General features: G+C 40.0%; 1 protein-coding gene across 8 annotated transcripts in view; it reads left to right on the top strand.

The window, feature by feature from the left end:
* SH3RF1 (SH3 domain containing ring finger 1) overlaps window positions 1-21,261 on the top strand; it is a 220,736-nt gene that overhangs the window by 82,206 nt on the left and 117,269 nt on the right. The window contains exon 1 of one of the 8 annotated variants that reach the window (XM_036314163.1): window positions 19,684-20,978. The exons of the other annotated variants lie outside the window; for them this stretch is intronic. Within the exon in view, the coding sequence (XP_036170056.1) occupies window positions 20,928-20,978 (51 nt within the window). The 5' untranslated portion in view covers window positions 19,684-20,927. Of the gene's footprint in view, window positions 1-19,683; window positions 20,979-21,261 lie in introns of those variants that run through there. 8 annotated transcript variants of the gene reach the window in all.

Below are 21,261 nucleotides of genomic sequence, written 5' to 3'. Positions count from 1 at the left end.
GAGTTAAATTTATATGATGGTAATAGATGTCCATACGATATAGACTTTTATACACTTAAATATCATCAGGTGCTTCAGATTTCACCATTATTTTCATTTATTTGGCACCTAAAAGATCTTATTAATCTTTAGGAGTCTTCTATTAAAAGGTTTTCCAAAGTGAGTGTAATATGTAATGTTAACAATTCAGGGAGGTGGAGGATCAGTATGTATACACACAATTTTGAATATAGGTCATAGGTAGGAAGGGATGAGGAGAAGATGAGGTACCATCACAATAAGGGAGGAAAGACACATGTTAACTTACACAGAAAGGCCATTATTTTTAGCATGGCTCCCAGGTAGAACATGAGCCCAGCCCTGGTTCTGCCCTCATCCTGGAGCAGCGACAGGGGGAACTGGCCCACAATGGGTCATTCAGCATAGCAGGGCTTTATGTTTTAATTGTGACGGGAGAGAAAGAGATCGAAGTTCTGTTTCTTCTGTAAAACAAGAGGAGTGGAATGAATGATCTCTAAACATCCAGATTTAATAGTGAAATAGGGCTGTGGTCTCAAACCATTGTAAAGAAATACTTGGCATCCCAGTGGAAGGATTGAGCATTTCTGAACGGCGTGCCTATGAACACTCAGGATATACCATATGTGATTTTCCTGATTACCTGGGCTGGGCTACATCTCAGATTTAATTTATCAAGAAAAGAATACAGCTCCCTTCTTTCCCTAGAGCGAATGTGTGATTATAGAGACAGGAAGGGTCACTGGTAGGTGAAACTCTTCCTCCGGCTAGTGAGGGAAAATGCTAATTTTGAAAGCAATGGTTTGTTCGTTTAGGTTAGAGTTTAAAAGTTGAGAAATAAAAGTGTCTAAAAGTGTTGGGTTTAAGTTGTTTGAAGGGGTTATGTTAAAGTTGTTGATGTTGATAAAGATGAAAATCATGAGTGCCTGAGTTTGTTTCATACACACACTGATGAATCTGATGTAAAGAATGTATATAGTTTTTACCATATCACGTTGTCTGTGAGGGCTTTTACTGAATCTTACTGACTTCAGTAGGCAACAACCAAAGGCTGGACCAACAAACAACGACAGAAAACCAAGTTGGGGTGGGTGAGGGGAACCCCAGGAATCCAAGTCCTAGCTGGCCCAGACTTACGCTGGGTTAGTCTGCAGACTGAATGCTCATTCTTTTCGGTCCCCACTTTTGCTTTGAAGCTCCACACAAATGTAGCCGGGGAGGGGCCGTTCACTGGAGTAGTTAACATTCCTCTGGTTGTGGCAGTGTGTTAAGCTGTAGTGTTATTATTGTAACTGGCTAATTATGTAATGTCAACAATTCCGTGAGGTGGAGGATCAGTGTTTACACAAAGCGGGACTTGGAACATGAGCCTTGAGACTCTCCGGTTTGGGCACATTTTTCTTGTATGCAAGTTTTCAGTTTAAATTCCCCCCCCCCACACTCCCCTCCCCCCTCCATACTACGTTATTCTTCCTGGATAATCCCTTCCCAAATTGGGACACAGTGAATTGGAACCTAGAAAGGAAAGAATCGGTTAAGGCTTGAGTCCCGTTTTGCTGCATTTGCTTCTTTTGCCTCGGCTGTTGCACAGATGGTCTGGCTTCGGTGGTTCAGCCTGAGAACCACAAGTTTTCCTTGAATTCTGCTTGCCCTTCTATGCACTGTGTGTGCCCCTCTATGCAATGGGTATGCCCAGGGCTTATGCAGATTTCCGTTGCACTAAATTTAAGGCATTCGGTCTATTCACACCTTCCTCTAAAAAGCTTAGTGCAGGATGGAAATCCAGAGGATTTGCGTTCACACTGTAATTTACCGTGATTACGAAGGCTTCTGGTATGACTTAGTGGGTGGAACAGCATGTCTTAGGAAAAAAATACATAATTCTGACAAGATGCTTTTTGAAAAGTCCAACCAGCTGTTTCAAGTAGAACACTGTAAAATTTATTCAAAGTCAATTTTATTTCACTTGGAAGCAAATGTAGTTCAAAGAATGAGCTAAAGTAAACAGTGAAATTTAACTCACTCCAAGTTTGTGCAGTGTTGTCTTTGTACAGGGCTTTCAGCAGCTTTCTTTTCTTGTCAGGCTGTGTGCACCCTTCTCCTGAGTTATCCTTGCATAACCCGAGGGCTGTGGGAAGTTCCTCAGAGAGGGATGTGATGGAAGGCTGGGTCTGTCCCTCGGGGCCTTGGGCAGTAGACTGGCCAAGGGATGAGAATGTGGGATATTGATTCACATAGTGAATTAATTTTCTTTGGCCTCTATAACAAATGACCATGAACGTAGTGACTTAAGCAACACACATTCATTATAATTTTGTAGGTCAGAAGCCCCACACGGGTCTCCCTGGCCTGAAATCAAGGCATAGGGATGGCTTTGCTGCTTTCTGGATGCTCTAGGAGAGAACCCGTTTTCTTGGGTTTTCCATGGTCTGGAGGCTGCTCATGTTCCTTGGCTGGTGGTCTTCCATCTCATAGCCAGTAACGATGCATCTCCGCACCAGTGTTCACAGCCTACAGGGTTCCTCCATAGACCCATCAGCCTCTGACCGAACTCGGCTGAGACTGTTTTCTGAATCTAAGGGCCCTGTGACTACATTCGGCCCATCTAGGTTATCTAGGGTAGCCTGCCCATCTCAAGATCCTTCACTTCATCCCACGTGCAGAGTCACTTTTGCCATAAAGGAACATCTTCTCAGGTGTTAGGGTCCTGGCTTTGCCACGAACCAGCTGTGTGATTTTGGGCATTCAGCTCTCCTTTCTGTCCTGATGTGTGTGAGTTAGGCTGAAAATCCTATGGGTCCCTTTCAGCCCCAACATCCTAGGATTGTGTGCCTCAAACAGGGGCAGGTTCAGAGTTACTAAGTGTTTAAAAAAAACCCACAAAAACTTTCAAGAATGTCATCTGTGAGAACCCAAGGTCTTACACCTTTATCACCTTTGAGTATCTGTGTATATATTCACATTATACTTAGATGCAATGTTTTCCATTCAAATATACAGGGAACTGTGACTGTGAAGTACATAGTTTAACCCCTTACCTCCATAGAAACCTGTTTACATATATCTAAGGAATTTGAAAGTATAGAGGTATTTTAAAACATTTGAATATTTAAAAATAGTAGATCACACAGCTAATGCACAGTTAACATTTCCCTCACTGTAAAATTGTTAACATGTAAAATAGCTTATATTAGACTAATCCCTTTAGTGTTATGGACATACACAATGGGTTATAAATGTTCTTTTTTGTTTATTTAATGAACTTTTATTGCATTTACAAATGTATTGTGTGCTCGGTAAAATCAGTGTGGGGATCTTTCAGAGTTTAATTTCATAACTTCTCTTTGTTTCTGTTCTTGCAAGTGTTGTCCTTTGTTTAGTTGATGTCATCTTATTTAATTAGAGGATGAAAAAATATCTCCTTTGGTACAAGTGGGTGTTTATAAAGTAAAATTCTCTAGGGTACAAGCTGAGGAAATCTTTAGGAAAAGATCTCTGTTTTATAAAAGAATTTTAAATTGGAGGACAAAGAGGTAAGCAAAACCCTAATTGTGAGTACACGTGTGACTAATAGGCAGCTATGTGCAGGGGTTGACATAGGATGGCATAACATCCTTGATTTCTTTTACAATTGAATTCCAATTTAAGTGCTATTCTTAAGACGGCTTGTCATCCCTTAAATGTAACTGGCTAACACTGCTTTTGAAGAGTTGTAAAAAAAAATCACCATTCAGTGTTCCTTGCTGTGGATTTGAAGTGGGTGTTTAGATAAAAAAAGGAAGCGTGTCTTGGAAGAATAGTGATGAGAAGAAGAAGGGACCTATAAGCCCCACCCACATTGACCATTTTCTGGGCAGCATAATGACAGATGCTTAGCCAGCCTGCACTGGTTTACTGCTGTTGACCAGGAGCTCATTATTGGAAAATTTCTTCCATACATTGGAAGAGAGCTTGGTGCATTGTAACTTCCCCCTGTTGTTACCTTATCTTTTATTCAAGCTGCTGTTAAGGCAGGTCTCCTGTAGTTTCCTGTGCCTGTGAGACTGGCTTTAAACAATGAAATGCACAAGTTTATGTTCATCCCAGTAAATATTTCTTTTGTTTGTCCCATATCAGTTATTGGTGAAAATCTTTCAAAAGCCTTTTTCTGTCATCCAGCATATTAGTTAGCTCACCCTTCTAGGGTTGTGTTACTTGCAAATTAATCATGCCCTAAATACCTTCATTCAATTTATTAATAAAAGTGCTGGACATCTCAAAGGGCAGACAGCTACAGAGCTTTGGGACAATGGTTACTTTCTGTTGACTCATTCATTTTACCAACGTCTTAGTCAATTCAGGCTACTCTAACAATAAACAGACCGGTGGCGTACACAACAGACATTTATTTCTTATAATTCTGGAGGGTGGAAAGTTAAAGATCAAGGTTATGGCAGATTCTGTGAGGACCTTTTTTCTGGCTAGGAGGTGGCCACCTTCTTGCATGGCTTTTTCATGGTGCACATGTGTGGGGAGAGAGGAAGAGGAAGCAAGCTCTCTGGTGTTTCCTCATATAACAACACTAATACCATTGTGAGAGCTCCAAACCTAATTATCTCCTAAAGGCCTCGCCTCCAAATACCATCACATTGAAGATTAGGGCATCAACATAGGAATTTTGAGCTGGACATAAATATTCTGTTCATAAAAACCAACATGCAGTGCCCACAACTTGATAAATACTTATAGGCATAGACCTGGGATCCTTCCTTGAACAAGACAAACTCACTGTCTTTTAGACCTTATGGTCTAGTGCAGTGGTCGGCAAACTCATTAGTCAACAGAGTCAAATATCAACAGTACAACGATTGAAATTTCTTTTGAGAGCCAAATTTTTAAAACTTTAACTATATAGGTAGGTACATTGTTATTAGCTTAATTAGGGTACTCCTAAGGCTTAGGAAGAGCCACACTCAAGGGGCCAAAAAGCCGCATGTGGCTCGTGAGCCGCAGTTTGCCAACCACGGGTCTAGTGTTTTGGGGTGGATGGGGAGAGACAGTAAACAAGCCAACAAATGAATTAACTAGTGTAACTTCAGGTGGTGATAAATGCCATGAAGAAAGTGAGCAGGGTCCCAAGTGCAAGGTGAGGAGATTATGGTGGGTTCTGGTTGTTTGAGGCTGTTTTGATACAGTTAGGGGAGGATTGTATGGGGTGACATTGGAGTAGAGACCTGAACAGTGAGCAAGGATAAACCTGTAAAGAATATTGCGGGCTTAGGAAAAATGAAAAAAAGATCCTGAAGCAGAGAAGAGCCTGGAGTGGCCATGAGCCTCAGCAAAGCCAGTCGTAGGCCAACAGTAGTTGGAGGTTAAGGGGTGAAAGAAATTGGAGAGAGCGAGCCAGAAAGGTAAGCAGGGGCCAGATTTTAGAAAGCCTTGGGGACCATGGTGAGGAGCTTGTGTTTTATTGTAAGTGGGAGGGAAAGCCATTGGGAGGTTATCAGGCAGTAGTGTGGACAACAGGTGCTAGGTGTTTATGACCGACAATATATAGAGAGTGTTGCCTTGGCTTAGGCTGGTAGCAGTGGAAGTTGTAATATATGGACTGGTTTGGGATAGATTTTGAAGGTAGAGAGCCAGCAGGCTTGCTGGATGTGGGATGTGGAAGATCAGGAATGGAAGCATCATGGTAAAGGTTAGTGTTTGCACCCAAGCAGCTAGCTGAATGGTGGGGCCTTTTACCCAAATGGGAAACACTGGTAGAGGATTGGTTTTGATGGAGGCCTATGGAAATCAAGAGGTCTGTTTTAGCCCGATGGGTGTGGCTCATTGGTTTAGCGTAGACCCATGAACCAAAAGGTCACTGGGTCGATTCCGGTCAGGGCATATGCCCGGGTTGTGAGCTCGATCCCCAGTAGGAGAAGTGCAGGAGGCAGCCAATCGGATGTTCCTCTCTAAAAATCAATGAAAACATTTTTTTAAAAAGAGGTCTATTTCAGACCAGTCAACTTGGAGACGCCTATTAAATATTCAAGAGGAGACGTGGAGTAGGTGCTTGGAGTGCATGGGAGAGGCGGCAGCTGAGGTCAGGCCTGGGAGACATCCGTGTGTCAGGTCTTAGCCCTTTATGTGAAAATCATTAAGGAACTTTTTAAAAATCTATACTTCTGACCCAACCCCGGAAATTTTTATTTAATTGGTTTGGGGTGAGGCTTTAAAAGAAGAAAAACTCCCTAGTTGATCCTAATTATGCAGCCAGAGTTGGTAACAGGTGGTATAAATGGTTTTAAAAGGATGAGATTCCCTTGGGAGTGAATTTAAAGAGAAAAGAGAAACTTTGAGCACTAGAGCAACTGGGGAAGAAGAAACAGAAGGCATAGGTCTATACCTGTCTCCCTACATAAAATGACTCGGGAAATTAAAGTGGAAGTAGAATGCTGTGTATCCTTAAAAGTCAGATCGGTGGTGGTGGTAGTGGGGTGTGCTCTTAGATTTTTAAAAGACATTGTGAGAAAAAGAGACATGCCTTTATTTTAAGCATCTTAAAATCTTATCTCTGGTTAATCAAGTTTTTGTGACTGCGGTTCTAAGAATTCGTACACTGTCCACTTGCCATCTGCCCCCTCTTTAAAAACAGCCTGTAAATGACTGAATACTGGTAGTTTGAGTCACACTTTGGTTTCTTAAGTTTGCTTAAGAAGTAGGTATTTTAGAAACTTGACGTGTTGAGAGACTTCCATGTATTTCACAAGTTCAGTACACAAACCCCTCTTGAATGGAGAGAAGGTATTTGCGCTTTTATTTAGTCTAAAGCTAACACACTTAGCTCTCAGGCTCCATGCACAGCGTCTCGGGATCGCCAGCTCCTAGACATACATTCTCAAGGTGATTAATCAAATCACAAGGTCTTGCAGAAGTAGGAAGCGTGATTGTGGAGACCGTTTATGTCCTTCCTCTCTTCTTTTTTTTAAACAATTGGACTTACCATATATATTTCTTCAGTAAGGAAATTTTTTTCCAGTAAAAAAATTAGTGCAGCAAACTAAAAGTCTGTATTTATTATAAAGATAGAGTCTTTACAAGGGCGGTGCATAGTGGAAACGAAACCTTACTGATGTTCTATTGATATTCCAGTGCAGGAGTCAATTAGGAGTAACTTGGAGTGGGAGTAGGGATGTGTATTTAGGTCTATTTAGTTTTTCTTCTTTTCATTTTCTTTTAAAAGCTATTATGTGGTTGGTAAAGGAGGCATTACTTGCATTTAAAATGCTTTATTTCTCAAGTTAGGTTGTGGGTACAGGGTTATCTTTTAAATTATTCATCTTTTGTATGTCTGAATTATTTAATAAACAAGAGACTCTATTAAAATTTATATTGAGTACATTAGAATTTTACACACTGCATTCTTTTTCCTTACACATTTTATTTTTAAAGTTATACCTGTTCCTGATAGAAAATATATAACCACACAGAAGATTCTAAAGTAAAAGTGTCCCTCCTCTCATACCGTAGCCCCCTTTTGCCGAGCAAAGTGATTACACTAGTCTCTGTTCTTTAGTTCTTCTACCAGGTAGCTTTCCAACCTCAAATAATATATATCTTATTTCTTGTTTTTTTTTGTTTTTGTTTTTGGTTTTTTTTTAGGCTTTGACGATATCAATTTCAGATACCAAGTAAAAAAAAAAAGTAGTTTATTTCTGTATCCCACCTCCCCTTCCCTAACTCCTGATTTTTGTTCAGTACAGTATTATTCTTTTTATGTTCTCAGAGTTTATAACATTCTATTCTATGGGTATAATTAATTCTTCTTTGTTTTATGAGGAGATTGATTCTGAAAATTGAAACCCCATGAAAACAGCATTTGCAGGATTATGATTATATAAACACTCTTTACTGCAGTGTGGTTGGCTCCATAAAGAAGGAACCATAACCCATGTCCACAGATCCTGCCTCACTGCAGGTGGTGCCAATCCAGCCTCTAAGCCCAGTGGTTCTTCTTTAAATTTCATTTCCATTTTCTTAGCCATCCAGGTTTCTTCTATCACATGTCACCTCCCTAGGAGTCTTCTGTAGTTTCGGGGAGGTAAGTGGAAGATACCTCCTTGGATAATTTTTTTTCCATTTGAAATGCACAGGGGATAAGTTCTCTGAGATTTTTATGTGTTAAAAAATATGGGGTTTTGTTTTATTTTGTTGTCCATACACTTATTTAACAGTTTAGCTCGCTAAGTTTTCCTGATTCATGTTGCCTCAGAAATTTAAAGGCATTGTTCTGTTCTCTTTAATCCATTATTACTATCAAGAAATCAGATTCTAGCCAAAACCGGTTTGGCTCAGTGGATTGAGCGTCGGCTTGCGGACTGAAAGGTCCCAGGTTCGATTCCGGTCAAGGGCATGTACCTGGGTTGTGGGCACATCCCCAGTAGGGGGCGTGCAGGAGGCGGCCGATCGATGTTTCTCTCTCATCCATGTTTCTAACTATCTCTCTCCCTTCCTCTCTGTAAAAAATCAATAAAATATTTAAAAGAAAAAAAAGAAATCAGATTCTAGTTCCATTAACGGTAAACTCCTTTGGCCTAATCAGTGATGGCGAACCTTTTGAGCTTGGCGTGTCAGCATTTTGAAAAACCCTAACTTAACTCTGGTGCCGTGTCACATATAGAAATTTTTTGATCTTTGCAACCATAGTAAAACAAAGATTTATATTTTTGATATTTATTTTATATATTTAAATGCCATTTAACAAAGAAAAATCAACCAAAAAATGAGTTCGCGTGTCACCTCTGACACGCGTGTCATAGGTTCACCATCACTGGCCTAAATCTTTCAAATTTTTTTCTTATCTTTGGAATTTTAAAATGTAATGAAATGTGTATGAATATGAATCCCTTTTTCCTCCCTTATTAATCCTGCTTGGTACTTACTGAGATTGTTCTAGCTGAGATTTTGGGTGTCTTTAGCTGAGGACAAATTTCTTTCATTTCTGTATTTCTTTCATGAGGCTTCTCCCCCTTATTGTCTCTACTCCTTTTTTTTCTTTTATGAAATTCACTTTAGATGGATATTGGATCTTTTTAGAGTTATCTTTCATTTCTCTTAACTTTTTAAATTTTTCATCTTTGTCTTTCCCCTCCCTCTATACTTCCTGAGGAAGGTCACCACTGTTTCTTTTAGCCATGCCCTATAGATTTTTCAATCCAGCCTTTGAAATTTTTCTGATTCAACTTGCTTTCATTCTGCTTAGAAGTTCCTGAAATTTTTTGAGTATGCTAATGGATGTTTTCCCTATTTTCTAGAACTGCTTTGGTTTTACTTTTTAAAAGCACACTTTTTGTTATTTCCCTTTGACCTTAGGAGGGAGGCCACTCAGGCAATTAAATGCACGTGCTTAGCCCACCCCACCGCAAACTACTGCCTTGATTTAAGTCTCTTCCTTCGATTTCCTTGCCTAGGTCAGGTATAACAGCAAAAAATGGAAGCAGACCCCACGTCAGTCCCCTGACGTTTTGCTTGGTTGGTACATATAGGCAAATAGCCACTAAAATTTCCTAAGCAAAATTCCTTCGAGTGGGACACCCAACACAGACTGCCAACTTGAACAGAGGTACAAGTTAAAAGTGGAGAAACTTCCCCCTGTTTCTCTGAATTGTCCAGTAGGTGGGAAGAAGAGTTGTTTAGAGAGGAGGGATTGATGTAATTCATTTCAGTAAGTATGCTTACTATATAGTACTAGACTCTGCAGGTGATTCAAGAAGGCACAAGAGACTATCCCTGTTCTCGGAAGGTTTGAGTCTGGTAGGGTTATTATTTAAGTACACAAATGCATATTATAAGAGGTACAATAAAGCCAATAGAGGACTATAAACAAAACCTTCTGGGGTTCAAAAGAAGACTCTACATCCGTATTCGGAAATCAGGAAGGGCTTGGAAAATGTGGTATTTGAATTGTGTCTTGAAGGGTGAATGGACTTCTGACAAGTGGACGTGAGGTGTTGGAAAGAGGATTCTTGAGGTGGAGAGAGTGGCGGAAAAATATCCCCGAAGTGGGAGAAGAGAGACCATATTAAAGGAGCTGGAGGGAATCTAGTTTAACTAGACTGTTGGATTCTTGTTGGAGAGGAGTGTGAAGTATTTGATAAAACAATTTTGGGTCATGACGTGGGCATCTTAAGTGCCAAACAAGATTGGAACTGATTTTGGTATTTAGGGAAGAAAAAGTGGATAAGACAGACAGTCTGGTAAATATACATTTTTAAGAAGGCGAGTCTGGCAGATCTCTGAAGGATGGAATAAAGTAAGAGGCAGCACAAAAGCAGTCGTCTCATGAGTTGATTCTGTGCTATGGGTTGGACTGTCAGGATTCAAAAATGAATGAGATACATTCTCTGCCCTCAAGTTGCTCAGAGCCCAGTGAACATGAAAAACTAGTTGCTTTGCCCAAGGAAACATGTAGTTAAATAATTTTTTAAACATGCAAATGTAGTGTATTATATGAATAAACATTTTTAAAAACTGTAATTTAATCTGTTGCCATGACCATCTCAGATGACCAATTTTCTCATTATCTCAATTTTCTATGATTATGAATATAGGTAGAATGATATTCTTATGCAGTACATAGTAAATGCTTAATAAAAGTAGTCCCAGATGTACACATGTGGAATCTTGCTTAATTTTATATTCTTTGCTATATATTTAATCACCTAGAAATATGAAAATTAATATATCACTTTTATATAATGGTTATGTTGGTTGGAAATACCTGTAATTTGTATCCTACTATTTAATGATTTAAGTGAAATTAAAAGAGTTGCGTTTGGGCTTGTCAGAACTGGCTTAGTTAGTAAATCTTTTCCCCTTAAGGTTCTCTTATTTCTTATTTTTGGTGATTAATATACTTGAATTTGAATACTCTTTTTTTTTGGAGAGGAGCTTTAATAAAACTGCTTGTTTTAAAATAACTCTTGGTAAAATTATTCATTGCAAAATGAATATTTTTTTCCTTATCGTAGCATTTCTTGCACAATCATGTAATGGAGAATTTAGAAAGTAAAGGCAATTGGTGTTTTCTAGTAATACTCATTTTAGTAGCACAGAATATTTCCAAGTCTTTTTTAAGCATCATTTTACAATAGACTTACTCAGAGGTGAAATAGCTTAGTTGAAACACTTCTAAGATCGTCTCTGCATTCAGTGTATACCTTTAATACTTTTTAAAGCCAGAATTTCAACACATAATGTGTATTTTTAATAAAAAGACTTAATTATATTTTAAAGACATTCTTTCTACCCTTTGGGTTTCACAGGATTGGTTTTATATCATTGATCCATTTCAAAGTAAGAGGGTGTTATTCTGCAGTAATTATTCAATCGTCACTATGTAAACATTACATTTAATTGACTAGCAGAACACTCCTTTGAAGAGTAGTAACAGAAAAACACACATTATGTATTACTTTTTCAACGTAAGCAAAGTAGTGAGATGAAAGACAGGTTGGTGTGCTTGACCACAGCTGAGCTTGCCTCTTTTTTTCCAAATAAGATTGTAATAGGTTGTGATAGGCTTTGGAGTATTGAAGCTGGCTGGCTTCATTTGAGTTGATTTCTGCAGGCTAATTCATATTCTCACCCCGCCCCCCCCCCCAATACCCCCCCATGGCCCCGCCCCCGCTCACTCTCCCATACCTCATCACTACCTTTTTCTTGAGATTCCACTCCTAAAAAAGAAAGGACAAAATTATCAAGACTAAAATTATTCTTTCAAATGGTCTGATTGCCAAAGAAATCATAGCATTATTAGAGATTGTAAATTATAATCTGTTCCTTTGCTTGTGGGCAGAACCAAACTTGTGAAGCTGTCCTATTTTTAAGAGTTTCCAGTGAAAGATATCATAATCTATTGTGATATTCTTTAACACCCTTCACCATCAGGAAATTCCTTTATCCAGTTTAAATAATGCACACATCAGTTTAAGCCTGTATTTTTTTCTTTAGTGAACATGAAGCTGACTTACTTTCCCTGTGTAAGACCTTTTCATTGTATTTGAAGACTTACTTTAATGCTACCCACTAATATATCGCAATTTCTGCACCTTGCCTGTCATAATATTTTCCAGACACTTTAATCATTTACATCTCTCCCCACTGAATACTGCAGTTCCTTTTGTTTATGGGACTCAGAATCTATCCTGGACATCTAGTGAGAGATTGGCTCGTAAATGCAGGGTTAGATTATAGCCAGAAACCATACATTATGGATTCCTATTTCTGAACCTCAGAGATGGATTCCTTTTGGAAAAGGGGTCGTCTTTCTAAACTCTATACTTCTGGACTTCAGATTTCTGTTTTTTCCAGTTTGCCCCTCTCTTGATTGCCAGTGTAGCTTGTTATCTCTGTGGTACTTTTATATCTTTTCCTCCATGCAGATCTGCTGTATGTGGTCATTTCTAATTTTTGTTTTTTTTTTTACAAGTGCTGCTACTGGTTTATTTTAAAACATTTCAATATTGAGGTAAAATTTACATATATGAATTGCAGTTCTTAAACATGGAATGTATTAAGTTTTGAGGGATTTATTTAAAAATATATACATATTTTTTATTGATTTCAGAGAGGAAGGGAGAGGGAGGGAGAGAGAGAGAAACATCAATGATGAGAGAATCATTGATCGGCTGCCTCCTGCATGCCCCACACTGGGAATCAGTCCACAACCTGGGCATGTGCCCTGACTGGGAATTGAACCGTGACCTTATGGCTCACAGGTCAATGCTCAATCACTGAGCCATGTCGGCTGGGCTGAGGGATTTCTACGCCTGGATAACCAACATCCCAGTCAAGATGTAGATTACAGTAGTCTCCCTTTATCCACAGGGGATATGTTTCAAGACCCCCAGTGGATGCCTGAAACCTTGGGTAGTACAAAACCCTAAATATACTATATTTTGTCCTATACATACATACCTGTGGTAAACTTTAATTTCTAAATTAGGCACAGTAAGAGATTAATAATAATACCTAATAATACAGTAGAACAATTATAACAATAAACTATAGTAAATGTTATATGAATGTAATCTTTCTCTCAAAATTGTACTGTACTTGCCTTTCTTCTTGTGATGAAGTGAGATGATACAATGCCTAAGGGGTGAGATGAAGTGAGGTAAATGCCATAGGCACTGTGCCTACTATAAGGGTGACTTGAACACAAGGACTCACAGCACTGTGATATTCACTGTCAGTCAGATAGCTGAGACAGCTCTGAAGTGATGAATGGGTGGGGAGCATATACAGCGTGGAAGGTCTGGCCAAAGGGATGAATCATATCCTGGGTAGGATGGAACGGATGGTGTGAGATTTCATCAAACTACTCAGAATGATGCTCCATTTAAAATTTATGAATTATTTTTGAAATTTTCCACTTAATATTTTTGAACCAAAGTTCAGAATGAGTAATTAAAACCATGGAAATCAAAACTACAGATAAGGGCAGAGGGACTACTAGAGAATAACAGAAATTCTTTTCATGTCCCCTTTCATTCATTCTCCACCCCCTACAGACAACTACTCTTCTGATTTCTATTACAGTATATTGGTTTTTAACTATTCTTAACTGTATGTAAATGTAACCATATAATTTTTTTAAATGTTTTTATTGATTACAGAGAGAGGAAGGGAGAGGGAGAGAGAGATAGAAACATCAGTGATGAGAGAGAATCATGGATCAGCTGCCTCCTGTACGCCCCACACAGGGGATCGAGCCTGCAACCTGGGCATGTGCCCCCAACCGGAATTGAACCCGGGACCCTTCAGTCCACAGGCCGACGCTCTAGCTAATTAGCCAAACTGGCTAGGGCCATACAATGTTTATTCTGATTTTTTTCACTCGTGTGTATCAGTCATTCATTTTTTTTTTCTAAATAAGGATTCCAGTGTTTATCTAGTCTCCTGTCCTGATGGACATTTTGGGGTTTCAATTTTTGGTATTATGAATAGTGCTGCAGCAGGCATTTCTGTACAAGTCTTTGTGTGGACATATATCTTTATCTCCTAGGTTAATACCTAGGATTGGAGTTGTTATGTCATAGAGTAAGTGTATGTGTAACTTTATAAGAAACTGCCAAACAGTTTTCCAAAGTGGTTGTACCATTTTAGACTCGCACTAGCAATGTATGAGTTCTGTTTGCTCTGTATCTTTGACAACATTGTCAGTCTTTTTGTAAATATATTTTTATTGATTTCAGAGAGAAAGAGAAAGGGAGAGAGAGATAGAAACATCTATGATGATGAGAGAGAATCATCCATCGGCCATCTCCTGCACACCCCCTAGTAGGGACTGAGCCTGAAACTGGGCATGTGTCCCGACTGGGAATCGAACCATGACCCCCTGTAGTCAATCTTTTAAAACTTTTAATCATTCCAATGAGAGTGATATAATATCTTATTGTGGTGTTATTTTGCATTTCCCTGATTACTAATGATCTTGACTACCTCCTCATGACTACGTATACATTTATGAAGTGTGTTCAAATGTTTTGTCTGTTTTTAAATTGTGTTGTTTGTTGTTGATTTGTAGGAGTTCTTTATGTTTCTGGATTCATGTCCTTGGTCATATATATGTATTGCAAATATTTTCCCTATGTGTGCCTTGAATTTCTTATTTCCCTAATTGTGTCTTTTAATGAACAGAATTTTTCAGTTTTGATGAAGTCCTCTTTATAAATTTTTATGGTTAGTTAAGCTTTTTTGGCATACCTCATCCCTTAGATATTCTCCCTTATTTTCTGCTAGAAAACTCATAGTTTTGGCTTTTACATGTGATTCTGAGATTTATCTCTGATTAACTTTTGTATATGATGTGTGAGGTAGGAGTCAAGACTCATTCCGCCCCTCCCCCGATGAGCTTCTAATTATTCTAGAACCAGCTGTTGAAAAGGCTTTATTTTCCCCAGTTGAGTTGCCTTAGCACTTTTATCTAATTGTCCATATAGGTTTGAGTCTATTCTAAGGTTGTTTTAATTCTGAAATTGTGAGTCATCTTTCCCCAATTAATGTCATGTTTTAATTACATGAGCAAACTCTCTCCAGGATATTCATGAAAGCACTGGACAAAAAAAAAAAACCCAACCTAAAACCAGGCAATTGAATTAGATCGAGGCCTTTCCTACCCTTTTTATTTAATTGTAAAACCTGTTCTCACCCCCCTCTCCACCCCTCCTATGTTCCTGACTCTGCCTACCTTCCTGGGTTTCTGTATGGAGTACACAAGGCCATGCAGATGGTTATTCCTTCCTATCTAGTCCCACATCCTGGGGGCAGGTGGGAGTCTTAGGCAGGGCAAAGGGAAGGGCAGGAATCCAGCTGTTTTTCAAAGAGAGAGAAACTTGACCTTTTACCAGGACTTATCTCTCATCCTGTCTTACGTTCTCAAGATAGTAGCTCCAGTTACTACAGGGAATTTTCTCAATAAATTTTCTTGCTCTTTGCAAAATACTATTGTAATTATTAAGCATGTGATGAAACAGAAAACTAACATTCAGGGCAACGAGTGGTATGAATTTCCTGCATTTTAGTTCAGTGACTGCATCTCAATGGCTATGTTCCCTTAGAGAAACGAATAAGATTTGTTTTCTTTAATGATTTGTCTGTCTGTTGAATACTCCCTTTTTAAGGCCATCCAAGATAAAAGCCGTATATCATTTTCATGACTATTTCCTCATAACTCCCGAGTGAGTCTGTAAGGAAAATATTTGTTTGCTGTGGTTGGCTGCATAATTCGTTTCACATTTTTCAAACGCCGACAATTTGCTCAGTACAAAGCACTCAACTGCCCATTCCCAGAATGTATTGTGTTTCCAGAGCTTATTGAGTGGACACCCGTCAGCAGTACTACTATTGTTTCTCCGGGTTTTTCTGTACCTCCTTTGTGTGCCCAGGTGCCCCGGCAACCTTGGGGAATGGGAATGACGTTCCTGCTCCTCTCATGTCTCAGGGTCGCATGTCCACCAAGTGCTGTGTGGGAGGCACTGAGGACAGTTTCAAAAGCAGAGGCTACCGGTCTGCCATTCACGTGGAATACCAGGAACACATAAATATTCAAACCTGCTGAGCCTGACTCTCTCTAGAATTGGTTTTCAAGTTGTTTTTTCTTTTCTTTTCTTTTTTTTAATTTATTTCAGAGAGGAAGGAAGAAGAAGAAGGAGAGAGAGAGAGAGAGAGAGAGAGAGAGAGAGAGAGAGAGAGAGAGAGAGAGACACATAGACATAAATGATGAGAGAGAATCATTGATTGGCTGCCTCCTGCACCTCCCTACTGGGAATCAAACCCGACACCTGTGTATGTACCCGGCTGGGAATCAAACCTCAACCTCCTGGTTCATAGGTTGACACTCAATCCCTGAGCCACAATGGCCGGGCTTTCAGGTTGCCTTTTCTTTGGATACGGTATTTTTCCACTTAGGTGTCCACATTTTAGCACTCAGCCCAGTAGAGATAATGTTAAAAAAAAAAAGTTTGGTTTGTTTTTTATTGCTATTTAGAGAGAGAGGAAGGAAGAGGGAGAGAAAGAACCGTCGATGTCTGAGAGAAGCATTGATCTGCTGCCTCCCACGCTCCTCCTGCCAGGATGGAGCTGGCCACCCGGGCATGTGCCCTGACTGGCAACCTTTCGGAGGATGACGCTCAACCAACTGAGCCACACCCATAACATGTTTTCCTTTATTCATAGAGCAAGAATTTACTTACAGACACCGAGGTAGAAGCTTATAACGTAAAGATGGATGACACGTGGTCCCAGGTCTCACAGAGGTTACAATCTAGTAGGGGAAACAGGTTGTAAACTGAGGGAGAGCAAGGCCGTAACAGCAGTCTGCACGAGACATCCTGTGGGTGCAGCAGAGCCACACCTTCTGCAGACCTGGGGACGGTGGGGAGAGTCTTCCCCAAGGAGGCAATGCTGCGCTGCGTCCTAGAGCACAGGCTGCCCTTATATCAGAGAACGAGTCTGTTTTGTGGCCTTACACCAGAATCGTCTTATTTACATCTGATTCTAGACAACAGAAGCAGCTCTCCTAGAAAGACATAAAGATGTAAGTGAAAGAAATGCAGCGTAATTATCAACTGCAGCTGTATAATCATCCATGAACAAGTGCTGGGGACTCCCGAGGCAGGAAGGTGGAGGGAGAGTGGGCTGTTCTTGATGAATGTTGGTGCAGGAGTGTCTTTGTCCATTTGGGCTGCTCTAGTAAAAGTTCCACAGACACCGGGTGGTGCTCAATAAACAACTGAAATCACTTGTCACAGTTCCGCATGCTGGGAAGTCCAGGATCAAGGCACCAGCATGGTTGAGTTCTATGGAAGGCCCTTTGCCTGGTTATCGCTGGCAGCTTCTCCCTGTGTCCTCACAGGCGAAAGGAGTTAGAGAGCTCTGTGGGGTCTCCTTTATAAGAGCATTAATCCCATTCATAAGGGCTCCAGCATCAGTTCTCAACCTGTGGGTCGCGACCCCTTTGGCGGTCGAACGACCCTTTCACATGGGTCTCCTAAGACCATCCTGCATATCAGATATTTACATTACGATTCATAACAGTAGCAACATTACAGTTATGAAGTAGCAACGAAAATAATTATATGGTTGGGTCACAACATGAGGAACTGTATTTAAAGGGCCAGAAGGTTGAGAACCACTGGGCTCCAGCCTCATGACCTAATCACCTCCCAAAGGCTCCACCTCCAGACACCATCACCTTTGGAGGTCAGGATAGCAACACATGAATTTGTAGGGCGGGTGGGGCGACACAACATCCGAGCAATAGCGAGGAGGAATGGCATGTTTGAGGTTGGAGGTGATGACAGCAGCCTGGTTTGCCTGCTGAGTGTGGAAAATATGATGTGGAACCGTCAGTCCAAATGGAGGGCCATAAAACTCACTGTTTGGAACATTGATGCTGTAATTGGGAATCATTTCCAGATTATAAAGACATGGGTGATGTGGATAAGGCATTGTTTTTGAAACAATGGTTGTTTTCTGCTGGTCCTCTTCCTGACCTCTAGTTCTTGGTGTTTTTAGCCCCTAAATATGGGTATTTTTTAAACAGTGGCCCTTAGTTCACTTCTCTCCCTACAGCATTGCCCTCCAAACTGCACTCCTGGGTGTGCCCTCAGGGTGTCCTGGACAAGTAGGAGAGAGGAGCCAAGGGGATGGCTGTGCCTGTCTCCATCCCACACAGATTCATTTACCTGTTCTCTATATTGTGGTTCATAGAAAGGATCTAAGATCATTTTTTTCTTGTTAGAAAACTCTGCTATTTTATCTCTGATGTTTGAACATAATCCTTTTACTTCGGCTAACTTCATTTATATTTGGTTCAGTATTTGACTCATGTGGGAGGATGGAATTCTCAGTCCCTTCAGATATTGCTTTGGAAAAATAACTTATAATGTTCATCTTAAATGTTTGTTATAGTGAAGTGGAAATATTTCAAGTGATGGTTCAATGATATTTGAGTGATGATCCAACCTAGACATCTTGAGGATAATATTTAAGACTTATGAACAATTAAAGAATCAGTATTTTTATAAATACTGTTATTATATCCTGGTAGATATTTCATTTTTTAGAGAAAAGCCAACATGTATTTCGTTGTACAAAGGACGTTTTTAAAAAAATTCTTTCCTCAACCCATTTTGCTACTTATTCCTTTGTGTGCATTACCTCCTATTCCTGTGATTCCTTGTGCCTCGATTCTTTCTGGGTAGTTTTTGAAATTCAGGTTGGAATAAGCCTGAGTTTGTACCAGTTTAGATATAACTAAATTACAAAATTATACAGTTTATTGCTGTTCCCATGACAAGAGTATCTTCTAGATATTCTTTTTAGTAGGTCATTGAATCTCTTTTACTTTATGGAGCAGTAAGAAATGCATGAAGGAATTTGAATTTCAGGAGGCTGTCTTGCATTTATATCTGAGCATTGGCATTTAGAGTCTATAAAATAAATTGTCAGTGAATGTTTTATTTACCTGTTAGACTCTCAGCTAGATCATCAAGTAGTGCTTTGCCAGATATATCGGGATGCACTTGATGGTACAGAAATGGAGGGTAAAACATTTAATCAAAAATATTTGTGTGCTGATCTCATGAGGATTTTAATGTCAGATAAAATACCTGTACATACAACACAGAAGCAAAAATTACTTGAGAAGGAAAACTGGCTCACTATCATAGGTATTCTTTTTCTCTATGAGCAAGAGAGTCATCATTTATTTAAATGTATTTTAGATTTAGAATTGTTATACTGCCTCCCCTGTCTAAATTGCCAAGTTTTTTGATAAAGCTGGCAGCGTGAGTGACAGCTGCAAACCCCAGGTTAGACTGCGGAGTTGGTTTCTCTCTGGCTTTCTCTCCTTTTAAGCCTCCCTTTCATGTGGAGCCAAGTGAAATGTAAGCTGTGCGGCTCCTCAGGGGCCGTGGCCTGATGAGAGGACGCAGAAGAAAGGCGGCCGTTCGGAAAGCCCGCCGAAGGCGCTGAGGGCAAAGGGCCCGGGTGCTGACATGACTCCCCGACCTTTCTAAGGAGATGAATGAGAAGGCAGTGCCTCCGTGAGCTCTGTGTGTATTTCACCCACAAGAGTAGTCCTAGGCTATCCAGCCAATTGTTCTGTCTTTATCCTTTAGATGTTGCGGAAGAAAAATACATTCTTTTATTGTTCTTCCAAGTCGTTAACCGTTTAGCCTTAATCATCTGCAGTCTGTGTGGGAATAGGTCTTTTAAAGATCACTGAACTTGGCTTGATTTGAAATCAGAGTAGAATTCATTTCATTTAATGTGGGAAACCTTCTTTTGAGAAATTCGACACAAACTGGCTTCTTTGCCTCTTTGAATTGAAAAAGAACACCATAGAAAAACACAGCCAGATGCACAAATGTCTGCTCCTGGGTTAGATTGCCATAAGCTTTATGACTCTTTCTCTGCAGTTATTGGTCATTGAAATAACCTTAGCAAGTCAGTGTGAATGAATGCATTTCAGGTTGCAGTCACAGAGATGTAACTAGGCTAACCATAATGGGTACCCCTGTGATAAGTTTTATCTTTGCTGCTCATTGTGATAAGCATGATTGATGGTTTTAGGAACACTTAATAGATTTTTGTGAGGTGGAAATGTTAATAAGTCCGTGAGGCCACTGGTGTGTAGAAGTGATCTGTGAAGGAATAAATTCCTTCAGTTCCCACATCAGCATATCACCAAAGAACCACACTGTGGGTAGTTTGGAATGTTACAGATCTCCTCAAGGAGCAGTTCAGAATGGTTTCTAAGAGTGCTCACTCAGAATCTCGGTGCATGGGTTTGGCTGGCATGGATTTGGGCAGAGCAGGCCAAAAAGAGCTAATTGAGGTGGGGGGAAAATCGAGAGAACAGGCCGTAATGGTGAATAGAGTTATTTGTCACCAAGTTTGTAATAGGATTTTCAATTAATTCATGCAGGCATCCAGTGCCTTACATTAGCCCTGTCAAGATGAACTACAGCCACATCTAAAACGCCATCCCCTATTAAACGGTGCATGTCTGTGAATTTGTAATTTCTTCTCTTCAACCAGAAGATGAATGGATTCCACTCAGAAAACAAATGTGGGCTTCAGAAGTACACGTTTCAAAACCCCGAACACTTCCTAGGAGGAGCATTCTTTGCATTGTTCTACAGTGAATATGTATTAAAATGTAATTGCTATGTGAATTCGTCCAAAAAGAAAGGCATTCAGCTGCATGGAGACAAATGCATTTTCAGGTGCTGTGTTTCCCTGGCGAACAGGCTTTTCATTCTGGGTGATGATGATGATGATGATGATAGTTCGCGCTTGTAGCACTTGCTGCCTGCTGGGCCATTTGTAGTGGTTTTCATACATTCATTCACTGAACCCTCACGACAACCCAGATGAAGAAAATGAGGCACAGAAAGGTCAAGCCGCTCAAGATCACACAGCTTGTAAGTGGCTGAGCTGGGATTCAAACCCAGGCATATGGCTCTGGAGTTTGGGCTCCCAAAAGGTTCCCTTTGCTGTCTGATCATGGCCCCATCAGCTATGTTGCAAGAATTCGTTTACTGCAGTCGTTGTCAGTGCTCTGTCTCTGGCTCAATCACTCTTGCTCTGTCCCTCATAGTAATATTTTTAAAAATTCATTTTTATTGATTTTGGAGAGGACGGGGAAGGGGGAGAGAGAAAGAAACATCAGTGATAAGAGAGAATCATTGATAGGCTGCCTCCTGC

Source organism: Myotis myotis, unplaced genomic scaffold (assembly GCF_014108235.1).
Source record: "Myotis myotis isolate mMyoMyo1 unplaced genomic scaffold, mMyoMyo1.p scaffold_m19_p_6, whole genome shotgun sequence".
NCBI lineage: Eukaryota > Metazoa > Chordata > Mammalia > Chiroptera > Vespertilionidae > Myotis > Myotis myotis.
Note: the sequence above shows the minus strand (reverse complement) of the source record. Positions and strands in the feature narration are given on the sequence as shown.